This window comes from Schistocerca americana, chromosome X (assembly GCF_021461395.2).
Source record: "Schistocerca americana isolate TAMUIC-IGC-003095 chromosome X, iqSchAmer2.1, whole genome shotgun sequence".
In the NCBI taxonomy this organism is placed as follows: Eukaryota; Metazoa; Arthropoda; class Insecta; order Orthoptera; family Acrididae; genus Schistocerca; species Schistocerca americana.
Genome location: NC_060130.1, coordinates 942,093,121 through 942,119,279, shown reverse-complemented (window position 1 = coordinate 942,119,279; position 26,159 = coordinate 942,093,121). Strand labels below are relative to the sequence as shown.

Sequence of the window (26,159 nt, the reverse complement as noted above, 5' to 3'; positions counted from 1 at the left end):
TGATTCACAAGTTTGAGAGAACAGATAGCGTTCGTGATGACAGTGTTGGCAATGTTGGTCATCCTAAAAGAGTGAAAACACCAAAAACATCGAGAAGATACGTGCTGTGTTTCAAACCAGCCCCAGGAAATCAATCAGAGGAGCTGCACAACAGGTGGGAATCTACTGGGAGACACTGTGACAAATTGTTGTTGAAGACCTGCACCTATTCCCATACAAAATTCAAACCTATCAGCCGTTAAACCTAAGGGTCACGGGACAACGGTTGTGTGTCGCCAACACTATTGTTCACAGAATTGACGAACAGGACTTTGACGTGAACTGGGTTCGGTTTAGTGACGAATGCCACTTTCATATCGATGGGTTCGTCAATAAGCAAAATTGGCACATTTGGAGGACTCACAATCCGCATTTCGCGATTGAGAAGTCTCTTCGCCCTCAACGAGTGATCGTGTGGTATGCAATGTCCAGTCATGGAATAATTGGTGCGATATTCCTTGATGGCAAAGTGACAACTGAATGGTATGTAAAGGTTTTGGAAGATGATTTCATCCCCATTATCCAAAGTGATCCAGCTTTCGACAAGATGTGGTTCATGCAAGACGGAGCTTGACCCCATCTTAGCAGGAGAGTGTTTGATGTTCTGGAGGAGCACTTTGGGGACAGCATTCCGGCTCTGAGGTACCCCGCGAACACTGTCATGGGTCTCAATTGGCTGCCATATTCTCCGGATCTGAACACATGTGATCCCTTTTTGTGGGGCCATATTAAATTCAAGGTGTACAGCAACAATGCCAAAACCATTGCTGAGCTGAAAACAGCCATTCATGAGGACACTGACAGCATCAATGTTCCGAGAACTTCAGCGGGTCATGCAGAATTTCGCTATATGTCCGTGCCACATCATAGCCAATGTTGACAGGCATATGAAACATGTCATAACCTAAATCCAAATATCTGTAGTAACATTACGTGTTGAATAAAGAGTGTGCACACCATAGTTTGTAACTAATTTATGTTTTTTTCATATAGTTCAACAATTGCCACCCTATACATTTACATCTACATCAATGCTCCACAAGCCTCTGTACAGTGCACAACAGATTATATTCGTGGTCCTTACACGAAACGAACATCAGTGGCAGTAGAATCATTCTACAGTTACCCTCAAATGTAGGTTCCTTAAATTTCCTCAACAGTGTCTTTCCTCCAGGAAGAGTAGTACAAGTGTAAAAGAATACTAGTTCCACAGACAATGAAGAGATTGAAAAAGTAAGATGAGATAAAAGAAATTATTCAGAATTAAGGGAGGTGAAAATTTAATTATGATGGGCAACTGTAATTCAATAGTAGGAGAAGGAAGAAAATGAAAAACAGAATGGGGACAAATGAATGAATGAAAAGTCATATGATAAAATTTTGCACAGAGCATAATTTACTCACTGCTAATACTTGGTTCCAAGAATCACAAAAGAAAGTTGCATACACGGAAAGACAGTTGTACACATACCGTAAGGTTCAGAAAGAATATATAATGGTAAGGAAGAGATTCTGAAACCAAATTTTCAACTGCAAAACATTTCCAGCCACAGAAGTAGACACTGACCATAATTCATTGGTTACGAACTGTATAAATTGCACAAATGCAAGAAATAAAGGAGATGGGACCTCGATAAGTTTAAGAGCCTAGATGCTGTTGGGAGTTTCAAAGGGAGCATTAGGATACTATTGACTGAGAAAGGGAGAAAGGAATACAATAGAAAACAAACAGGTAGCACTGGGATATGAAGTATTGAAGGCAGCAGAGGATCTAGTGGGCCCAGTCAAAATCCTTGGATACACATGAGATACCGAATGTAATTAATGAAAGAACAAAATACAACAATACAGAAATGAAACAGGCAAAACAGAATACAGACAATTAGAAAAGGATATTCACAGAAACCACAAAACAGCAAAGCGGGAGTGACTAGACGAGAAATGGAGAGCTGTACAAGTATGCTCGAGTATGAGAAAGATAGATGCTGCATGTAAGACATTTATAGAAATTTTTGGAGAAAAGTGAATCCTGTGTATGAATACGAAGTGCTCATATGGCAAGCCAGTACTAAGCAAGGGAGAGAAGACTGAAAGGTGCTAGGAATATACAGAAGGATTACACACAGAGCAGAAACTTGAATACAATATTATGGGAAGAGATGAAGATAAAATGGCAGAAGTATGGTATGAGAAGAGTTTGACAGAGCACTGATGGACCTAGATCAAAACAAAGCACCCAGAGTAGACAACATTTCCTCAAAATTGTTAGTGTGATCCTTGGGAGAGCCAGTCACAACAGAACTATTTTACAAGATACAAGTGACAGATGAAATACCACCCGATTTCAAGATGACTGTACAAATCATAATTCCAAAGAAGAAAGGTACTGACAGGTGTGAACGTCAACAAACCATCAGTTTAACAAGTCATTGTTGCAAAACACAGAAACAATTTGTTTACAGAAGAACAGAAAATGTAGAAGCAGAACACGGGGAAGGCCTGTTTGGATTCTGGATAAATGCAGGAACACGTAAGGCAATACTGACCCTGTGACTTACCTCAGAAGATAGGTTAAGGGAAAGCAAACCTACATTTATAACATTTGTAGATTTAGGGAAAGCTTTTGGCAATGTTGATTGGAATACACTCTTTGAAGGTAGCAGTGTTAAAATACAGGAACTGAAATGTTACTCACAACTTGTACTGGAACCAGGCTGCAGTTGTTAGAGTTGAAGGATATGAACAGGAGACAGTATTTGAAGAGTGAGTGAGACAGGATTGTAGCCTAACCATCATATTATTCACTACGTACATTGAGGGCAATATTATAGTAAGGAAAGATGAAGTTGTGTACATCACCACTTGACTACTCTCGTATTATTTGTACCATTACTTCCTATGACAATTCCTGAATTTTTGCCACAGTGAAGCTTTTCTTATTTGTTGTCACATATTAGCTGAACTTTGCAAAAATCATTTCGATGATGTTAATGCATCAGTGATATGGTAGAAACCAAACAACCCAACGACGGTGTTCTTTTGCAACCATGTCAATGAGACACTGTTGAAACTGTGACTTACTTTGTTTCATAAATTTCAAGAGCTCTAACTTAATACAAATCATTCAGAACTTGCAGAGTGCGATGGTTTCGTCATTCAATTGAGTCAGCTTTTTTTGTTAGCATCACTGGAGCTCTATCTTTGATAACTGAATGATATATAACATTATCCATTATACTGACACACAGCCGACAAAGTTTTCTAGCGGCTGCCCCTGAACCATTTATGAAAAAACTTTTTAATTCATTTCCTCATGGTGGTCACTCATTTTCCTCAATTTGTAACACAGGAGACAGTTCAATATGAAACCAGAGGAAGTTCCTGCATACAAGACAGTAATTACTGTCAGCACGGGAACAGCAATGCTTCAATATATGCTGTCACATATCCATTCTTTCCTGACACAATGACCAGCTTTTACTAAAGTTTCATCCCATCATACAATGTCTTAACAATGCCAACTGACAGCTTTGACAACTGTCGACAAAGTAGGTCTTTTTACTGTCGTGTGCTCTTTGCTCTTGCAAGAACAACATAATGACAACAAACATTTTGTTGTAGGTTTTTGATCTAATAAGAGTGAACATAATTGGTAATAGAAGTTAATTATTTCCGTAGTTATAGTGATATGGAACACAAAACGAAAGGTGTGTTGCAAAGCAGATTTATGACAGCACAAACAGTGGATCAATAAATCATTGGAACATACTTATTCACTTATTTATTCAATTTAATATAAAAAAAATTTCCACTAGGCAGATCAGTCTTTAGGCTGAACTGAGAAAACAATATCTTCCTAGTCAATAGCTAGCACAAAATGGATGACTTTTTCCAACACAATGACCTTGGTACACTTAACTAGCATCCCAATTAGAAATTTCTTAATTAAATCTGTACTTACATAACTGTCAACTGTTGACAGAACTGCCATCCATCAGCTTCAATGGCTGAAATTTGATTGTTACTTAGGTTCAAATGATTTAGTAACACCAGGCCATATAACCATCCTTTTCTAATGGCACTTATATTGTTGAAATCAAGATACCTACAAAAAAAGATGACATTCATAGTAAATACATTATTTGTTTGTTAATTTCATGTTCCATACAGATGTATGATTTCTATCACAAAATGTAGAATAAGTCAGTATACATGTTACATGAAAATTACTAAATAGCACAATTACTTACATTTAACACAAATTTGTATATTAATCTTCGATCCGACATGTCATAATATATACACCTTGTGTTCTACACTACATATTATGTTTTTTAATACAGATGTGAGTAATCCCTACCCACGCTCTGTTACAAATTGCAGAAACTGAAATTCTTCTACAGAATAAGAGGAACTGTGAAGGAGAAACTGTTTTAGTGTCTTTTCAAATTTACTTTTGCTGACTGCCAGACATTTTCTATCACTGTGCAAGTGATCAAAAATTTTTGTTGTAGTACTGCGTGTCTCATTATATACTAAACACAATCTTAATGTGGACTAACGAAAATCATTTTCTCTTGTCGTATTTTAATTAAGTACATCACATTGTTCCTTTTGAGCTGCAGTGGATTCTTTATAATAAACTTTATGAAAGAATAAATATATTATGAGGCAGTAGTCATAATGCCTGACTACTTAAACAGATGTCTTCAAATGGCTCTGAGCACTATGGGACTTAACATCTGAGGTCATCAGTCCCCTAGAACTTAGAACTACTTAAACCTAACTAACCGAAGGACATCACACACATCCATGCCCAAGGCAGGATTCGAACCTGCGACCGTAGCGGTCACGCAGTTCCAGACTGAAGCGCCTAGAACCGCTCGGCCACACCAGCCGGCAAACAGATGTCTACAAGATGATCAGTATGAGCATCACATATTACTGTTACAGCAGATTTTTGAGCAATTGTAACATAATGCATATGGTAGTGAGTTATCACTCAGATGGAAAATTTAAGAGTTGGCTCGGCTGAAGGAGCCGGGGCAAAGAACAATGGCTAAGGCTTTCACAGCAGGCTGTGCAGTCACTGGCAAAGCTAGTGCTCAGATACGTCTAATCTGTGGGTTTTCCGAAGAAGCAGGAAGTGGCTGTACGATAGCAAGGCTGGTCTGCTGTGAGTGGTTTTTACAATAGCAACCACATGATGGAAGATAGCTACCTTCAAACATTTTATAATTCAGCAGTAAAGTGATACCCCACTTTCACACTTTTCAAGGGACTTCAAAAACATGATGTAAAATGCAGGAAAATATAAAATGTGGGAAATAGCGTTTTAAGCTGTAAAAGTTACATATAGGATACCCCCCTTGCATTTTCGCACTTTATGTATGATATATGTACATAACAGGCATCAAAAGACTTGTCAGGGACTTTTTACTACCTAATAAAGGTTTATTATCTAATAAAGGTTTATTATCTTATAAAAACCGCTGATGTAACTGGAATTGATAACTGTCTGGGAAGTAGAAACTTTTGACTTAATTTCAAACGTCATAGTCGATGTCTTTCGAAAGCCTGCAGCTGTCACTCATTATTTAAATAATGAAATACTGCACTAGGTACGTATTTTTCATGCTTAGTGATGTGTTTCGAGAATTTTTTCTTGTCGTCAGGTGCAAATATGTACAAGTATTTTGTGTGGTGTTTGAATACATGTTATTCTGCATCTCAAGCACTGCAGTCATCTTTTTGAGGTTATCAGGTTTTGTGTCTCCTCAGTTATGTAGAAAACCACATACACTCAGACTATCACTCACACTGTTTGTGTAACAGCACAAAAAAATGAAACAAAAATACTGCATCTGACAACAAGAATAAATTCTTGAAACACACTTTGCTCAGCATGAAAAAATTTCACAACTGGCACTGTGCTTAAACTAAGAAAATTTGAGCAACGCAAAGTGAATGATGGTTTCAACTAGCGCTACATGGGGGCCAATGACGAAACACGCTAAATATGGTTCGACAAAGGTGTCACAATGATCACAACAATCACGAAACTGCATTTGCACGGTAGAGAGTTTGGAAATGGTTGTGAATGGTCATGATATCTTTATTCGAACGAACCTAGTTACGCCCATCAGCCATCATGCCAAGTAGTGCTTGGCAGTGGCGGGAGGTACAGCATGAACTGTTCCAACTTTTACACATTTACCGGTTCAAATCCGCTGAGCACGCTGGTGTCAAGAAACTTAACTACATAATATTTGTAAACACTACTGGACACCCAACATCATTCCAGCGTCATTTTTTTCTCGACAAATCTTTTTTCATAATGCGTAAATCGCATGAAAATTATAAATATGTTGATGCAAAATCGGGTCCAAATTAACATTATGGTCATAGGAAAACTGACGAGAATGACAAAAAAAATGTCGTAAACGACAGGAAAATGTTAATGCTGGGAACGTAAAAGTGGGGTTATACTGTAGTTTAATGTCTAATTGTAGCGCTAATCCAGTCATATCAACTTATCCACAGCACTGATTTATTAAGACTTAAGTGACTACAGTAATTGAACACATTTACAATAATCACTGAAAACTATTAAGTATAGAACAATTAATACAACTGTGCTAAACAAGATGTTAGATGATAGCTTATCAATGCAGCTATCATTGCAGAAAGCCACAAATTTGTACGTACTTTATTTACTGCAACTTTATGTAGTTTAAAAATATTTAATTATGCAAATGTGTCACATCATATTCTCCACAGACATGCAACACATGAACGCAGTAGAGCATTTCTCATCTCTTTCCACACATAACCGCATTACATTTGTCTAGATTACTAATTTTTTCTGATTTATTTAATTAACAGTTAATTCAGCCACTATTAAAATTGGTAAAATGTTCATAAGATCTGATAGCATCACTAAATTTAGCATGAAAAGACGCATCAATTGAGGAGGCCAAGTTTATTATGTCATACCTTTTAACACACATACTTTGTTACGGATCATAAGCACATATGCACTACATCTACGATTAATTATTTATATATTAACTTTTATATATAGACTATTGTCTTTGGTCTCAATATAACTGAATGAGAAAGAACCATTATTTCAGTAATAAGTCAATTTGTAATATTATTATTCAAATAGTGATTCATTTTATGTATTTTAAGCAAGTTGTGGAATTTCGGTGGAGAAACGCAAGTTCTCACAGACATGACCAAAGAGACGCTCGGGCATTCTGTGTCATGGAAAAAATCTTGGGACCAAGGAAGGATTCAGGAGGGAGTTGAGTTTGGCACAGTGTGTCAAGTCAGCAGAGGATTAGCTAGTCAAGTTTGATGCAGGGCAGACTTTAGGTAATGCATTAAGAATCTAGCAGTGGGTTAAAGTGTTAGTTTTTGGATGGCAGACAGCCATGTGAATACCTTAAAATTCACTCTCACTTAGATAAAATGCCAAATGGGACTTTGATTCCAGGAGTTATAGGGAATCATCATCATACAATGTCCATTATACACTGAAGCACCAAAGAAACTGGGACAGGCATGCATATTCAAATACAGAGGTATGTAAACGCAGAATACAGCGCTGAGGTCGTCAACGCCCATACAAAATAACAAGTGTCTGGCGCAATTGTTAGATCAGTTACTGCTGATACAATGGCAGGTTATCAAGGTTTAAATGAGTTTGAACATGGTGTTATAGTCGGCACACGAGCAATGGGACACAGCATCTCCGAGGTAGTGATGAAGTGGGGATTTTCCCATATGACCATTTCATGAGTGTACCGTGAATATCAGAAATCCAGTAAAACATCCAATCTCTGAAATCGCTGCAGCCAGAAAAAGATCCTGCACGAATGGGACTAACAACGACTGAAGAGGCTCATTCAACGTGACAGAACTGCAACCCTTCCACAAATTGCTGCAGATTTCAACGCTGGGACATCAACATCTTTGGTGTGACGTCATAAGCGAGTGACTGCGTTTGAGATCGCTCTCCAAGTTTTCATATTTTTAGGTTGCAGATACATATTTTAACGGTTTTTGTGATAATATTTACTATATAAGTGACGTATTAGAGGTTTCTTCATTCACCTCTGCCTTTCTTGTGTTGCGACCTGATATTTGTGAGTGTTTTGTATCGAGCAACTTAACCTCTTGCCTGTGTTTACATTCCGCGCTGACCAGTTGCAGCTGTAGCGGTGCATTGAAAGCTAAGTACTAATTAATTGTTTGTGTATAGTGGTTTATTTAGAAACTTTAGTTGTCTTCAACCGGTGTTCTTGGTGTTTTCTGGTGAAATAATTTCAGAAGAACCTTTTGGGAACTGTTTTCAGCTTCGTTACTGTGTCATTAGACATTTGATTCTCTTTCTGTATTAGTCTTTTGTTATATTCACATTTGTTGTTTATTAATACTGTTAATAATAGTAGTTACTTCCCTTGTAGAGTAAGTTTGTGATAATTGTAGTCAGGTTTTTAACATCTTCTTATTGTAGTAGCGGAACTTAGAAAAAGTAAAATTTTACCATGAGTGAGAAGTGTGGGCTTTGCTGTAGGTTCGTGAGTAGTGGATTGCGGTGTGAGACTTGCTCGAAGTATTTTCACTGGGGGGAATGCAGTGGGAAAGCCAGTGGGCATTCTGGTGAGATCCTCTCTTGGAACTGCAGGTTATGTAGCAAGAGTAAGTTGATAGAGGAGCAGGAGCGTAAGATCTGTGCCCTTCAGGTGCAGTTGAAAAACGCACAGGGACAGCTAGATAGGATGAGGAGGGAGAAGGGGGTTGGGGAATGGGAGCTGGCTGTTGGCAAGAGATCTGCTAGGAGAAGAAGATTTTCAGATAGTTTTACTATTGGTGTTTACAATAGATATAACCAAATGTCAGAGTCTAGTGGAGAGGAATCTCTAGTAGCTGTAGATGTAGGAAGTATGCAGCAGACCTCAGTAGTTACTGTGCCTAGAACAGTTGCAAAGTCAAAGAGGAAGAAGAAGGTTCTGCTGTTAGGTAGTTCTCATGGCAGAGGTGTAGGCCAGCAGTTGCAGGAAGTGCTGGGGAGTGAGTACCAGGTCACCAGCATTGTGAAGCCTAATGCAGGGTTGGCTCAGGTGACTGTTAACATAGGGGGGTTATGTAGGGATTTTACTAAAGAGGATCAGGTAGTGATGGTGGGTGGGGCTGGTAATAGTATTGATAGGGATGGGGAGTATAACATAGATGGTGACCTGGAAAAGATAGCCACTCAGACAGGCAACATGATTGTGCATTTCGTGGAACTGTTTCAGCGTCACGATCGGCCTCATCTTAATACAGCCGTCAGGCGTAAAAACATGAGACTTGGGGGTGCGCTGATGACAGAAAGCATGGGTCACATTTCAGTGATGTCGGTGGAGTCTATCAGCGGAACGGGTTTCACTAGACATGGCCTGCACCTCAACAGGTATGGGAAGGGGAGATTGGCAAAGCTTATAGGTGACAGCATAGGTGGGGTTGGTGGGATCACTCATGGGAAAATTCCTGCAGTAGTGGGTGTTAGAGCTGCACCTTTTTTAGATTGAAGTCAGCTGATAGGTATTCCTGCTTAATGGAAATCTCTATAACAAGGGAATCACTTTTGACAAAGCTTAGGTATCCGAGTAATGAGGGAATTAGTATATTTCATCAAAATATACAAGGTATTAGAGATAAAGTTAGTGAACTGCTTATAGATGTTGACTGAAATTATTGGTATATCTGAACACTTCTTAAATAAGGAGATAATTCAGAGGCTTCCTTTACCAGGATACAGGTTGGCTGGCAGCTTTTTGAGGAGCTCTTTGCGGTGTGGGGGAGTAGCCATGTATGTGAAAAACGGCATCCCATTTGAGTCAATTGATGTTTAAAAGTACTCCACTGAAAAGGTGTTTGAATGTTGTGCAGGTGTGGTTAAATTTAACAGAGCTAAACTTCTAACTGTTGTTATTTATAGATCCCCAGACTCCGATTTCACAACATTTTTGCTAAAGCTAGAGGAGGTTCTTGGTTCACTTTATAGGAAATACAAAAAGTTAGTTATTTGTGGTGACTTCAATATTAATTGTATAAGTGATTGTGCAAGGAAGAGGATGCTGGTAGACCTCTTTAATTCATATAATCTTATGCAAACCGTATTCTTTCCAACGAGAGTGCAAGGTAACAGTAGAACAACCATAGGCAACATTTTTGTTCATTCCTCATTACTAGAAGGGCATTCTGTTAGCAAAAAGGTGAATGGCCTTTCAGATCATGATGCACAAATTTTAACTCTACAAGATTTTTGTGTTGCAACACGTGTTATATATAGTCATCAGCTCTTCAGGAAAGCTGATCCAGTTGCTGTAGAGACCTTTGTAAACCTTATAAAGGAACAAGAGTGGCAAGATGTTTATAGCACTGATACAGTAGACGATAAATATAATGCTTTTCTCAAGACTTTTCTCACGCTCTTTGAAAGTTGCTTTCCGTCAGAACGTTTAAAACAGGGTACTAGCAGAAACAGGCAGCCTGGGTGACTGACTATAGGGATAAGAATATCTTGTAGAACAAAGTGGCAATTATATCAAAATGTTAGAAACAGTCAAAATCTAAATGCAGCAGCCCATTACAAACAGTATTGTAAGGTGCTTAAAAATGTAATTAGGAAGGCAAAAAGTATGTGGTATGCAGATAGAATAGCTAAGTCTCAGGATAAAATTAAAACCATATGGTCAGTCGTAAAGGAAGTTGCTGGTCTGCAGAGACAGGTCGAGGATATAGAATCAGTGCGTAGTGGGAATGTCCGTGTTACTGATAAGTTGCATATATGTACAGTATTTAATAATCACTTTCTGAATATAGCAGGTGAACTAAATAGAAACCTAGTCCCAACAGGGAATCATATAGCGCTCTTAGAAAAAAGTGTTCCGAGACTGTTACCTGAAATGCTCCTCCATGATACTGACAAGAGGGAGATTGAGTTAATAATTAAATCACTAAAGACCAAGAACTCTCATGGATATGATGGGGTATCTAGCAGAATACTGAAGTATTGTTCTATGTATGTTAGCCCAGTTCTCAGCCATATCTGTAACTTTTCCTTTAGGAGTGGTCGGTTTCCTGACCGATTAAAGTACTCAGTAGTGAAGCCACTTTATAAAAAGGGAGACATTGATAATGTTGACAATTTTAGACCTATTTCTATGCCATCGGTGTTTGCTAAAGTTATCGAGAAGGTTGTATATACAAGGTTACTGGAGCATTTAAATTCACATAATTTGCTGTCAAATGTTCAGTTTGGTTTTAGAAATGGTTTAACAACTGAAAATGCTATATTCTCTTTTCTCTGTGACGTTTTGGACGGATTAAATAAAAGGTTGCGAACGCTAGGTGTTTTCTTTGATTTAACGAAGGCTTTTGACTGTGTTGACCACAAAATATTACTGCAGAAGTTGGACCATTATGGAGTAAGGAGAGTAGCTTACAATTGGTTCGCCTCTTACTTTAAGAACAGAAAGCAGAGGGTGATTCTCCACAATATTGAGAGTGGTAGTGATGTTCAGTCCCAATGGGGCACTGTTAAGTGGGGCGTTCCCCAAGGGTCGGTGCTGGGGCCACTGCTGTTTCTTATTTATATAAATGATATGCCTTCTATTATTACAGTTGATTTAAAAATATTTCTGTTTGCTGATGACACCAGCTTGATAGTGAAGGATCTTGTGTGTAGTATTGAAACAGTAACAAATAATGTAGTTCATGAAATAAGTTCGTGGCTTGTGGAAAATAATTTGATGCTAAATCACGGTAAGACTCAGTTTTTACAGTTTCTAACTCACAATTCAACAAGAACCAATATTTTGATCAGACAGAATAAGCATATTATAAGCGAGACGGGGCAGTTCAAGTTCCTAGGCGTTCAGATAGATAGTAAGCTGTTGTGGAAAGCCCATGTCCAGGATCTTGTTCAGAAGCTAAATGTTGCTTTATTTACCATTAGAACAGTATCTGAAATAAGTGACACTTCAATACGAAAAGTAGTCTACTTCACATATTTTCATACACTTATTTCGTATGGTATTATTTTTTAGGGTAATTCTTCTGATTCAAAAAGGGTATTTTTGGCTCAAAAACGGGCTGTTCGAGCTATATGTGGTGTAAGTTCGAGAACCTCTTGTCGACCCCTATTCAAAAATCTGGGAATTCTGACATTGCCCTCACAGTATATATTTTCTTTAATGTCATTTGTTGTTAGCAATATTAGCCTATTCCCAAGAGTTAGCAGCTTTCACTCAGTTAATACTAGGCAGAAATCAAATCTGCATGTAGACTGCACTTCCTTGACTCTTAAGCAGAAAAGAGTGCAGTATTCTGCTGCATCCATTTTCAATAAGCTACCACAAGAACTCAAAAATCTTAGCAGTAGCCCAAACTCTTAAGTCTAAACTGAAGAGTTTCCTCATGGCTCACTCCTTCTATTCTGTCGAGGAGCTCCTGGAAGAGCTAAAAAATTAAGCAAATTCCAGTGTTATGTTGTTGATTTTCTTCATTTAAACTTACGACTTGTCACCTGAATATGTTTTTTTATATTTCATTTTATCTGTTTCTAATATCGTGTTATAATTTCATGTATCGACTCGTTCCATGACCATGGAGACTTCTCCTTAATTTGGTCCCACGGAACAATAAATAAATAAATAAACAAGTGTCAGCATGCGAACCAATCAACAACAGATCGATACAGGCTTCAGGCCCACTCGTGTAACCTTGACGACTGCACTTCACAAAGCTTTACGCCTCGCCTCAGTCCATGAACACCGACATTGGACTGTTGATGACTGGAAACATGTTGCCTGGTTGGATGAGTCTCATTTCAAATTGTATAGAGCAGATGGACATGTATGGGTATGGAGACAACCTCATGAATCCACGGACGCTGCATGTCGGCAGGGGACTGTTAAAGCTGGTGGAGGCTCTGCAATGATGTAGGGCATGTGCAGTTAAGAGTGATATGGGACCCCTGATACATCTAGATACGACTCTGACAGGTGACACATACATAAGCATCTTGTCTGATCACCTGCATCCATTCATGCCCATCGTGCATTCTGATGGGCCTGGGAAATTCCAGCAGGACAATGCGACACCCCACAGGTCCAGAATTGATACAGAGTGGCTCCAGGAACACACTTCTGAGTTTAAACACTTTCATGGGCCACCAAACTCCCCACACATGAACATTATTGAGCATATCTGGGCTGCCTCGCAACATGCTGTTCGGAAGAGATCTTCACCTCCTTGTACTCATATGGGTTTATAGACAGCCTACAGGGTTCATGGTGCCAATTCCCTCCAGCACTACTTCAGACATTAGTCGACTCCATGCCACGTCGTGTTGCGACACTTCTGCGTACTCGCAGGGACTTTACACGATATTAATCAGGTGCACCAGTTTCTTTGGCTCTTCAGTGTAGAATTTAATGTAATTTACTTTCTGTTCAAATGGAAGTGAATTTACTTATAATTTCACAAAAATTAATACTGTGATTGATAAAGGTTACTATATACATTGATAAGTTTGGTGATTATGTGTGCCTAGTTAAATATGGGACTATTCTTTTTGGGAACCAGCAAGTTTAACCGTAAATTAATATTGTATTAATTTATTTCTAGCTAACTGGATTGTTGTAAGACCACCATGTCTGCATTTTCTTTCTAATGATTACATGAATAAACTATCAATTTGTCCAACACAAATTTTGTGGTGTTATCTAGCAATTATAAGTTGATAGTTATCCTCTTTTTGTTTATTTTATTATTATTACATATCATTGTAATTTAATCTTTAAATTTTGAACTTGCCAATGATTAGACTATTTGACTGAACAATCAGAAACTATGTAGCTACTTCTTCAGCTATCTTACCTAATGGGCATGAAAGCACACTTGTAACGCTTGACCCTATGACTACATCGAGCAAAAGTTTCAAATAGAGCCATATAGCAATCAACCACGTTTATTGCTAATTCTCATCTCAGGGATTTATTTTATAAGAAAACAATAAATACTGGCAACTTACACAATGAAGACTTTTATCAAAGGTTGAGTTACTTCAGAACATTATTCCATAAGACAATGTTGAATGAAAATATGTCAACTTACTGGTTTGTCTAATCTCACGATTTGCACTGAACTAAGTTGTTTCAGGAGTCCCAAAATATTGTTTTTTTCCCCCAGTTTAATTTGTCATTGATATGACACTTAAAATTTTTGAGTTTCCACCTTAGTATTTTCTTACCATGTGTTTGACATATCACCTTTTGATGTGCAGAACTGAATATAGTGTTCCTATTTAAATTGAGAGTGAGACTATTTGCTGAAAACCACTCAATAATACTTTTAAGAACATTATTTACTGTTTCTTCTGTGGCTTTATGTAGGTATGGATACATTTCAATACTAGTGTTACCTGCAAAAAGAACTAATTCTGCTTGCTGTATACTAAACAGAAGATCATTTACATATAAATGAGAATCAATAGTGGACCTAAGACAGGGCCTTGTGTAACCCCTTCAGTGATTTCTCGGTCAGAAGAAACTCCCCTGCTTAATGTAGTGCCACCACATTGTGAGCCAGGGGCCAGCACTTGCAGTATTGACAACATAGCAGAAAGGTGACAGCAGGCCACTAAGGAAAGGCAAACCTACGTTTCTAGCATTTGTAGACTTAGAGAAAGCTTTTGACAATGTTGACTGGAATACTCTCTTTCAAATTCTAAAGGTGTCAGAGGTAAAATACAGGGAGCGAAAGGCTATTTACAATTTGTACAGAAACCAGATGGCAGTTATAAGAGTCGAGGGACATGAAAGGGAAGCAGTGGTTGGGAAGGGAGTAAGACAGGGTTGTAGCCTCTCCCCGATGTTGTTCAATCTGTATATTGAGCAAGCAGTAAAGGAAACAAAAGAAAAATTCGGAGTAGGTATTAAAATTCATGGAGAAGAAATAAAAACTTTGAGGTTCGCCGATGACATTGTAATTCTGTCAGAGACAGCAAAGGACTTGGAAGAGCAGTTGAATGGAATGGACAGTGTCTTGAAGGGAGGATATAAGATGAACATCAACAAAAGCAAAACAAGGATAATGGAATGTAGTCTAATTAAGTCGGGTGATGCTGAGGGAATTAGATTAGGAAATGAGGCACTTAAAGTAGTAAAGGAGTTTTCCTATTTGGGGAGCAAAATAACTGATGATGGTCGAAGTAGAGAGGATATAAAATGTAGGCTGGCAATGGCAAGGAAAGCGTTTCTGAAGAAGAGAAATTTGTTAACATCCAGTATAGATTTAAGTGTCAGGAAGTCATTTCTGAAAGTATTCGTATGGAGTGTAGCCATGTATGGAAGTAAAACATGGACGATAAATAGTTTGGACAAGAAGAGAATAGAAGCTTTCGAAATGTGGTGCTACAGAAGAATGCTGAAGATTAGATGGGTAGATCACATAACTAATGAGGAAGTATTGAATAGGATTGGGGAGAAGAGAAGTTTGTGGCACAACTTGACCAGAAGAAGGGATCGGTTGGTAGGACATGTTCTGAGGCATCAAGGGATCACCAATTTAGTATTGGAGGGCAGCGTGGAGGGTAAAAATCGTAGAGGGAGACCAAGAGATGAATACACTAAGCAGATTCAGAAGGATGTAGGTTGCAGTAGGTACTGGGAGATGAAAAAGCTTGCACAGGATAGAGTAGCATGGAGAGCTGCATCAAACCAGTCTCAGGACTAAAGACCACAACAACAACAACAACAACAACAACAACATGGCTGCCACCTCCATTTGGTGAATGTGATTGGAAGCGTTGCATCAGCAAAACAAGTGGGCACTGGACCTGTACAAATACTGATCGTTTTCAGCCACAGGCCTGGCAGTATGAACTCTGTGGGGAGGTGGATTTCAGCATCTGCAATGGCACCCTGCCCTGATCTGCAGATTCATGACGGGACAGTGCACGTGCCACTTACTGTGCCTCGAATTAGCATTTTGGACGACCTGCCAGTGGGCCGGCTACTGGCTGCCCATTGCCTCAGCAACTTCAGCTCTATGCTGTCAGCACACACCGAAGGGGCATTGCTACTATGGGACAACACTACAAGTGCTATGCACTGTAGGGAGGCTTGTATAGTACCTATGTAGATGCAGATATAGTTTAAGTGCATTTTGACAACCTCATAGATCATGTGACCTAAAAGTAATTGTGCTAATACCAGTCCTAAACAATTCTGTGCACATATTCAGAAGATTCCCTATATCACAGGCCCAGCAAGTAGTTGTAGTATTCTACAACACAACGTTTCAGTGAATCTCAATCAAATGATGAGAAGTCTTCATGGCACAAAAGTTGGTTAACTGGATGGTACACTATTTCAAAACATTATTATATGGCTGTTCTGATACATCTGAAACACACTGGCCACACATTTATCTAATTTCACTGATGTGGGTGTTTTCTCCTTTTCTTTGGACCCACAGTCTTTGTGAAGATGTCATGACTGTGATGTCATTTGATGTTCAGATGATTTTGGAACTGGCCAACAGTCCTCCCTTCTCCGCTCCCATTTTTACATATATTTTGTGCTATTATCAATAGAACTTGCTTTGAGTTCTTGTAGGTATGATCCTTGAACAAACATAAAATAATTTTTTGCATTGACGCTGAGGCTATAATACTTTGAAAGTGATCTGTAAACTAAACATATCTAGCAGCTACATGGTGGAAGTTCTTTTCTCTATACATTGGGTACTGAAGCTATGGCCTTTCTATTAAATATTAGCTATGGCAGTTCTCAGTGGAGTTGTTAAAAGTGAATATTTCAGATCATAACCACATTTTAAATACTTACAGTGTATGCAAATTTTCCAATTTGAAAAACGCGCCATCCCCCAGCATGCTGATGAAATTTCGTCTGAGTTTTAGCACACTTAATTTATTTGATCCTTCAAACGAAAGTCCTTCAATTTCAGTTATGTTGTTTCTGTTTAATTCCCTGAAATAAAAACAAGAAATCAGAATGTATTTGGTATTGTATGGTATTTGAACTGAAAGTGTCTTTATTGTAGCGCGTTGTTTTATTGAAATTCTTATCATTGACAATGACAATCTACATGTCAGTAAAACAGATTTGTCTAGAGCTATAAGTGAATTTTTAGTTCGTTAACTGCAATAAGAGAATGTTTACAAATCCAAAGTCACAATTATGAGGATGCCAATTTCCCAAAGACACAATATGACAAGAAGCCATATACATAAATTTGAATTTGCAAGTAACAAAAACAGAAGTAGTAGTTTTGGAAGTTTGTCCAAATAAAAGAATTGACACTCAGTTTATTATATCTCTCAGTGAAAAATACTGCATATGTCAAAAATGAACTAGTTCTTGAGTGTGTGTGTGTGTGTGTGTGTGTGTGTGTGTCGAGAGAGAGAGAGAGAGAGAGAGAGAGAGAGAGTATATGCCGGTGGTGGTGGTGGTTGCTATTGAGACTACAACACATTTACTCACACAAAAGCTAGCCTTTGGCTCTGATACTAAAATTTTACGAGAGAGTTGTAGTAAAAGTGATAAAACATTAAAAGACTAATCTTACTGGGGAAAGAGAACCTATAGTTTATAATGAGGAATATGGACCATGTGCCATTCCTGGCTGCTTCAACTGACTGTAGTGGTTCCTTGGCTTACAATTACATTTCATGCAGCATACGTGCACAAAGGTAAAAGCAAACAGGGACTGCACCTGTATGGGTGCTGCAGAAATTAATCATTGACTGTAAACAGTTGGGGTTTCAATGGCCCTGGTCAGAAGACTTCAGGATGCTGCCCTGGGCATGATGGTATTGGGAGCACCTGCAGCTGACTCTAGCATCATCTGAGACCGTGTTATCACTGAGCCTCCTAAAGTGTCAGTTCAAACTCACCTTGGGGCGAATAATAAAGGACTATGGGATCACGAATGCCTCGGCAGAAAGTGGAAGCGGGTACTGGCCACATATATGCCCCCTTATGCCTTCAAAACCGATTTGAGGTTTTGTCCATTGTTACCATAGTTAAGAGAAGATCAAAGTCAGCACAGGATGCTACATCTGCTGGGAGATGTGCTTAATCTCCCTGAACAGTCTAGCCAAGCATAATAGAAGGTGGCTTTGCTGGTTATTGGGAGCTCCTAAATTAGATGGGTGATAAACCTCTCAGGGAAATAGTAAGCAGGAAAACAGGTCAGAAGGTAGAAGGCAAGCGTCTACTTAGTATGTCTGCAAGGGGGTTGGGGAGGGGGGTCTCATTCTACATGTGGAGGGGACTCTGCTGGCACCTACTGAGCATACCGGGTAAAGCCAGATCAAATCATGGCTCATGTCAGCCTGAATGACATCTGCTACCTGGAGCTGTGTCATTTTCAGGTCCTGATGAAGCATGTGGAGTGAAAAGCATCACTCAATGAGTGCTCACTGCCCCCTGGCTTGGAGCCAAGCAGAAGGTCTAATACAGACTCTAAAGCAATTCTGTGTGGTTTCAGTTGCCTGCAACTACATGCGTGCGTGTGAGTTGCGTTTACACGTGCACGCGCGGTCTGTTGTTGATGGAGGCCTTAATGGCCAAAAGCTTTATTTGTGACAGTCTTTTTGTTGTGCCTATGTGCACCTCCGCTATATGGTGAGTAGCAACATTCCTTTTCATAATATTGTTACATTCCATCCTGGATGTTTCAGTGTTTGAATTTTGTGACAATCTTGGATGCAAATTTCTTGGCCACTGCTATCTAGTGGAAAACCACGGGGAGACAACCATCAAAATGTGAGGAAATAAAGTATGCCGTCATATTCACCTTTTAAATTACTCAAATATCATCTGAGCTCTCAATGATTCATGCTATACCCTAGAATCTGAGACATTCCACTACAGTTTTCAATTCTTTAGCTGAATTCCACTCTTTGGCATACAGTGCCACTTAATAAAAAATACTGAAATAGGTGTTCACAAATGTACTATTAAGACTAAATATGTACTCACGTTGAGTTGCATCAATAGGGTTAGAACAGTCTATGAGAAACATAAAGCTTTCCCCAAGATGATGATCCAACCTTTCATTTTCTCTCCTTGCAAACATTTTCTAAAAAAAGTTATTTACTTCTTTCTGTGAATAATGATGAAAGGTGGAATTTTTAGATTCTGAAAGAAACTTGTGTGTATTACTAGGGGGAAAAAAGAAAGAATATCTATAGGAATGTTTGCGAGACACATCTCTCATATTGAAATTATACGAATCAGTATGCTGCCTTGAAAGAAATGTCTAATTGTTAGAATTATCCGAACAAAGTGTTCTACAGCACACATCTATTAATCAGGTTGTTGAAGAAATGATTAACTTAGTCTTAATAAAAGTTAATAGGTTTAGATGATTCACTCTGTACAGCAACAATAAATCAAATTATCCGTAGTTTTCAGTTTGCAGATGAGCAAAAAAACATATAATTTCTACCTCATAATAAACAAATGAAATTTTAATTAAGGTACACTTACAATACTTTTAAGTTGACCAAGTTTTTGAATAGCTCCTTAACTGATCCTGTCAAATGGTTCCTGTTGATCTTCAATTCGTGCAAGGCTGAGAGCTTCTCAAATGTCCCTTCCTCAATATCAGATATTTTGTTGCTACTAAGATTTCTGAAAAGTGAAACATTATCATTGTCTCCTTATGCTCTGGTGTACACACACACACACACACACACACACACACACAAAACCAGAGAAAACTACCAAAAGCATTTTGTTATCCAGGTATTTCACTCACAAGCAATGTTTAGTGAAGTTTGTGCAAAACAGGAAAATAAAAATTTAAGTTAGAAGCAACAAATTATTTTGCAGAGTACAAGAGAGAGATAAGACAGAACAAAAGGAGGAATGTAGGTTCAAAAGTTTTCACTGACTTTTTTTTCTTATTTTTCTATGACAGAAAAATCTTAGTTAAATTAAATATTACATTAATTATTTTCAAAATGAAAATTAACACCTTTCCTCATTAAAGTCCTGATACTCTTGAATACAAATTATGGGTCAACTCAAGCATCTGATACCACTCACCTGCTTCGACCCATGACATAACTGTGTTCTGCTGTGTGATGTCATGGTGGTGCAACATATTTGAAATGTAACAGGTCTGCAAAGGGCATATCGGAGTGTGTGATGGTGCACTCTAGTGGGGATGTCTATATTTCTAAATTGTTTGTGAAATTTGATTTCTTGAGTGCTGTCTGTGATAATATTATTGGAAGTATTTCTGACAGTTTGTTAGTGAGTTATTTTGATATTGGCAGCTATGGGCAATAGATTCGATTTTGGGTTTGGAATTAATAGTGTGGTGTGTTGCTTATACTTGTGGATTTAATAGTATGTTTCATCTTTTGTTAGTTGTGGGTGTGACAATGAAGTTCAGGGGTAGGTTGCTGCATATCACAATGAGGGACAACATGTTGAATATGATAAAATTCTTACTGTTATTTGGTTTAATTACTAATTATGTGAAGTGTTATGTTTCTAGAGGAGGTATGACAATGACCAAAGTTGCTGCACCTCCGACCAGGAACCAGTATATGTATGTTTGAAATTGGTATTAATGCATGTTCCTTTTTAATTTTTTGGGTTGTTTGATAGTTGTTGGTAATTATGTTGGATTGAGTGATCCTCACAGACGAATTGCTCTGAAAGTAACTTGAGCACGATTTATTATATTTGCGATACACTTCTAGCCAACATAGGTGTGGAATGCAATTTTTTTATTGGTATTGGTCTCTCAACGTGAGCTACAGGGGCAGAACTTAGGGTGTCGATACCCCTTTCTGTTAGTTTTCACGATTTTTTTGCTATTTATTGTTTCTGTTGTTGTGATGTTTTGTGCACTGTACTACTAATGTGATTTTGCAGTTGTTTTCCCTCGGTTGTCCCAATAGTTTCAATATTTGTTATTAAAAATTTGGATAATTCTATACTTTGCGATTAAATTGTGGTGCCATGGAAACTTTTAGGAGTATCGGTCACGATTTTGAAATCATATATGTGTTGCAGGTTGGGGCCTGCATGACGGGTGGTATTGTATGCACTGGTTTACCCCAAATTACTTACCAGTTTTCCCATGAATAATATTTAACGTCATTAATTTTTCTGACAGCTAGCTAGATATAAAAAGTCTCATTTGTATTGTAGATGCAACATTTGTACACGAAGTGTAAACCGTTTGGAACGAATCAGGAGTCAAAGTGACACAGTAAAGAGCAACAATGGGGTTGGTACTGTTATACAGGTCTTAATCTATTGTCAAGTTGAGTAAAACTAAGTACTTTAAGCTACTGTGAAGACAGGACATACTGCTGTTGCTTCTTGCAAAGGACAAACCATGAGAATGAATAGAAACATTGAGAAAATGATCAATTCACACCCATCAATTCACACCCACAGACTGTAGTAACAAAAAATTTTCTGAAAACGAAAATCCAATGCAACATCTTATAGCCAATTTTAGTACAGGTATAATATTTTTACTTCCATACAGATGCTTCAAAAGTGTGATCTAAAGGCAAATTCAATTTTTTACTGATGTCTAAAAATCTAATATGTACTTTCAATTTCCCATCTATAAATACTGTTGTCAACACAATAACACCTAGAAGCTACAAAATTTACAAATAAATTTGATGCAGAATGTGTTGTTACTGGCTGGTTGATAAGCAATAACACCATTTGGTAATTAATCAGCTATATGCTTTGCTCAGAAATCTGTCTTAGTATTTGGAGAAATTTCGCTCATCATCACATACTTATTTTTCATAACACTGCAAAGATGAAGGGAAGACAATTTGCTGCAGTGAGATGCCTCTACAAAATAAATAAGAGCAAACATTCCTGAGAAGGCTAAAACATTATGTCTTTCAGGCGTTTGCTGTGAATTAACGACTAAAACTATCTAGTCTGTCATCCAGTCAACAATGTGAGTGACAGTTATCCTACTGCACATATTTATTTCTCCCTTCCATCCTCACAGACGAATTGCTCTGAAAGTAACTTGAGCACGATTTATTATATTTGCGATACACTTCTAGCCAACATAATACAACTGAAATTCTTACAATAAATTAACTTGCCTCTCTAAAAAGTATAATACGCTAAATTCTGTTCTAGCACTAGTTACAAATTTATGTCTTCTTAGTCGTGAGCAGCACTATCTCACTTAAGTATAATTTTTGCATACAGTCTCACTACATTTGACCTGTATCATGAACAGTTATAACACTAATGACTATATCTATTCTCTTACTCAGTGGACAATTTTTTTAGAGTATTTCTGAATATGAAAGCAACAAAATCACACCCTGTGCCCTTTATTTTAAATACAGAGTGTGTGGGAAAGCTTCTCCACTTTTATAAGATGCACGATACACTTGTGTGCTTTAATTTTGGCAAAATAATAAATCCAAGCAAGGACCTCAATAATTTTCCTGAAGGATTTTGCCTCATTTCAAAATTAAATAAATAAATCCAAAAGTGAACATGTGATGTGTCTCAGTTATTTCACCAGATTTATCGGGCTGGTATTCCTGTTAAATACACTGATAGGTACACTATTTCCATTCTAAGGAAAGTATTTTTTCTTCTTCTAAATAATAAGTTTGGGGTTAATACTTTGATGAATCATAACAAAGTAGATGAGGAAATCAGCCACAGCCAGGAAAGGAAAAATTTCACAGTTTACAATCAGTAATGCAGATAAGGATTGTCGGATGTAGATTTGGCTACTGCTCCTGCTACCCACAGCAAATCACAAATAAATTCAACTTGCAACTATTTTCCATAATCTGACTGTTGCCGTAAGATTATTCTAAACACAGATTTGGAAGTGTGTACAAATCTAAATACGCTAATCAAACCTTTTTTACATAATGAATGACAACACACAATTATACAAATATAGTGTAAATAAAATTATTTTAAACAAATAAACTGCATTCTGTGAATGTCACTTGCTCAAATTCGCAGATGAGGTACCATTTGGATATTTTCACTCAGCTGATGATAAAAAATTTCATCATTATCAAAGTATATCCTTTTTGATTTTTTGACAGGTGGAAGAGCCCTACAGAGCAACTTCTTGCCTCTGACTTGAATTCTTCCAACTGGAGCTCTCAAACATTACATGTAAACTGTTCAACATTCACTTTTAGTTTAGTGTGGTTTATCCATTTAATTCATTATCAGGTACTGCTGACAGTCCATTTAATTGCCTCTTGCTGCAGTAAATAAAAAAGCACTTTACCTGTGTTGATGACCCTCTCCCTATTGTCAAAGCCTTAAACAAGACCCACCTGATGTGATAACGCTGTAGCATCACATGATAATCATAAAAAAACAAGTAGTTTTAATCAAGTGGAATGTCTGATGAAGTTAAACTAAGAAAATAATCTCACATAATTTATTCTTGAGACATAACAACGGGGGCAGAGGGGGAGGGGGTAGGGCGGTAACCAGTTCTGCAGTCATACCAATAAAAGAAGATGATATGGTGGTCTGGGTGCATGACAACAAGGCCTTCAGCACCTGTACGAGTGTTGATAAAATACAATTCATTGAATTATAAAACTTCAGCTACAACTAACAATAATGAAAACTCTCGCGCATGCGCCCCCCCCACCCCACACGCACACACATGAGAGATTCTAGAATTTTGACTAAATACAAGCATATATTTCAATACTTACATAATTTCAATTGATGAGTTGTCCGGAAAGCTTTCCAATGTAACTTCTCTTATATTATTATAACTTACATCCAATGACTTAAGGGTAGGAAGATTGTGAAGTGCATTTGCATCAATTTTTCTAATTTGATTGTGAGCCCTGTGAACAGTCACAAATCTGGGTTAAGTACATAACAGCGTAAGGAGCAATTTGCAAGCCACATAACCCTCAATCAAACACTGCATTTGTTGAACAGATAGATGAAAATATACCCCTCAATGTCCGTATGTTAATGACTAATGAAGTTTTTTAACACTCTTGCCTCTGAATAGCAAGAGATCCATCTAAAAACATATATGGCAGCAGAACACACACATAAAAGAAATTTGTAATTGGCAAGCTTTCGGAGCCAATGCCGGCTCCTTCAAGCAGAAGGGTTGAAGGGAGAGGGGTGAAGGAAAAGGGGCAGATTTTTGGGAAAGTCACCCTATGGTAGCTTAAAGGTAACACATACACTTGATAAATCGCAATGAAAATTCACAAGACAGAATTGATGACCAGTTTTTACCTTCATGAGGTGACATTCTGGTACTGCCACTAGACAAATGTAAAAGCACATACACTATCATTGCTTTTAAAACTAGTAGTTCATTCCTCAAGGAAGAAAGAGGGACAGGTCAGGGAAGATTGAAAAGGAAGGGCAGGTCACTTGGACCCCAACTTCATAGGGCTCACAACATATGATGCCTAGCATGGATTAGGAAATGTACTGTCAGCCTTTCCCTCTCCCTTTGCCAAAGAATGAACTATTAGTTGAGAAACCTAGGATATTGTATGTTCATTTATATGTGTCAACTGAAAGTAAATATTGGCCATAAATCCTGTCTCATAGTTTTAAAAACAAAAATCAGAAAGACACTGTAACAAAACAGAGAGAATACTAGTAACTCTTAATGTTACGCTAGTATTACACATCTCTACTGACATTTTTTCCTACTATTTTGAATTTGTTGCCTCTTTTTTTTCAGTACATGTTTCATCTCCAATTGTTTCACTGCACTTTCCCAGCCGGTTATAAGTAGTCCTATAGTTTACTGCACTTTCCCAGCCGGTTATAAGTAGTCCTATAGTTTAATGTTGACTCTTAATCACAGTGCAATTTGGTAGTTTTTTCACACATACAAATTGTTGTAAAATGTGAAAGGAGCAACTGCTTTTAACATTAGTAATTTATTTGCCTAAGTATCATTTTATAATGATGTAGGATTTAGCAACTTAATACAAGGAAAACATAAGTAATATACACAGACATATAAATATACACACGTGTTTAACGGGGTCAGGGCAAAACAGGTGACAAAAAAATCTTAGGACCAACTTAAACCACAAACAGATATGTCCTATGCCTGAAAATTCACGACTCATACATAGTAACAGACAGCAACATGTAGCAGGCCTTACTCCTGAAGCAAAAGTTTTGACCATCTTGCAACATTCATACTTACAGTTTTGTTTTAGTATGAGGGATGATGCTATATTTTCAATTCTTTTATGATACTAACAATGACTAGCCAAGACTCATTATGAACCTATGACATGTTCTGTAACAGTTTACCTAATTCCACAACATGTTTCAGAGGTTTAAGCTATCACAATTACTGTGTCAAATGTGAAGGTGTATGTGATATAACACGAGAGAAAAAGAAGGAGCAAATAATCATTGGAGACAGTGTCAAGGGTTCCCCAAAGGCATGACATGGCACATATATGTCATATCAGTCTACACAACTCCACCTGATGATAGAGGTTTAAAATTATGAAACGTAACATACAAATAAATTGTGACTACTAGTAGTAAACTTGTTGTATCATTTGATATCAATTATAGTCACAGTAAAGCTGAACCAATAATGTTTGTATTATAAGTTCTTTAACATATTTTATCTGTTACTATTCATGAAAACATACCTAAACAGTTTCGGGGTACAGCACACGCTGGCTTTGACAGTAGTGATGGAGTTTACTAGTGGTAAGATAACATAGACTACAGACTTTTAAGGTTTAACATTCAGTCAGCACTGAATGAATTGGATAAATATGTCCACTTGTATTCGACAATCTTTCAGAGTATATTAGGCATAGTCCATATCTATTCAGGCAGGCTACGAAAAAATCTTACCTTCATAGTCTCGGATGTTAAAATGAAGGACTAAGTAAAGGAACATGTATTTTTTTGTTTCATTCAAAAAAAATTCTGCTCCGAGATACAGCCCTCCAAAGATGACACTGCACATACCATTTTCAAGATGCGAATTTTGGAAAAAATTTTCAAATG

The 26,159-nt window shown here is 37.7% G+C and overlaps 1 protein-coding gene across 1 annotated transcript in view; it reads right to left on the bottom strand.

Moving 5' to 3' along the window:
- Positions 1-26,159, bottom strand: part of LOC124556476 (leucine-rich repeats and immunoglobulin-like domains protein 3) — a 77,086-nt gene that overhangs the window by 43,076 nt on the left and 7,851 nt on the right. Inside the window, exons 3-6 of the mRNA XM_047130431.1 lie at positions 23,846-23,983; positions 19,620-19,763; positions 16,950-17,093; positions 4,001-4,144 (exon numbers count right to left, since the gene is read on the bottom strand). Of these exons, the coding sequence (XP_046986387.1) occupies positions 4,001-4,144; positions 16,950-17,093; positions 19,620-19,763; positions 23,846-23,983 (570 nt within the window). The remainder of the gene's footprint in view (positions 1-4,000; positions 4,145-16,949; positions 17,094-19,619; positions 19,764-23,845; positions 23,984-26,159) is intronic.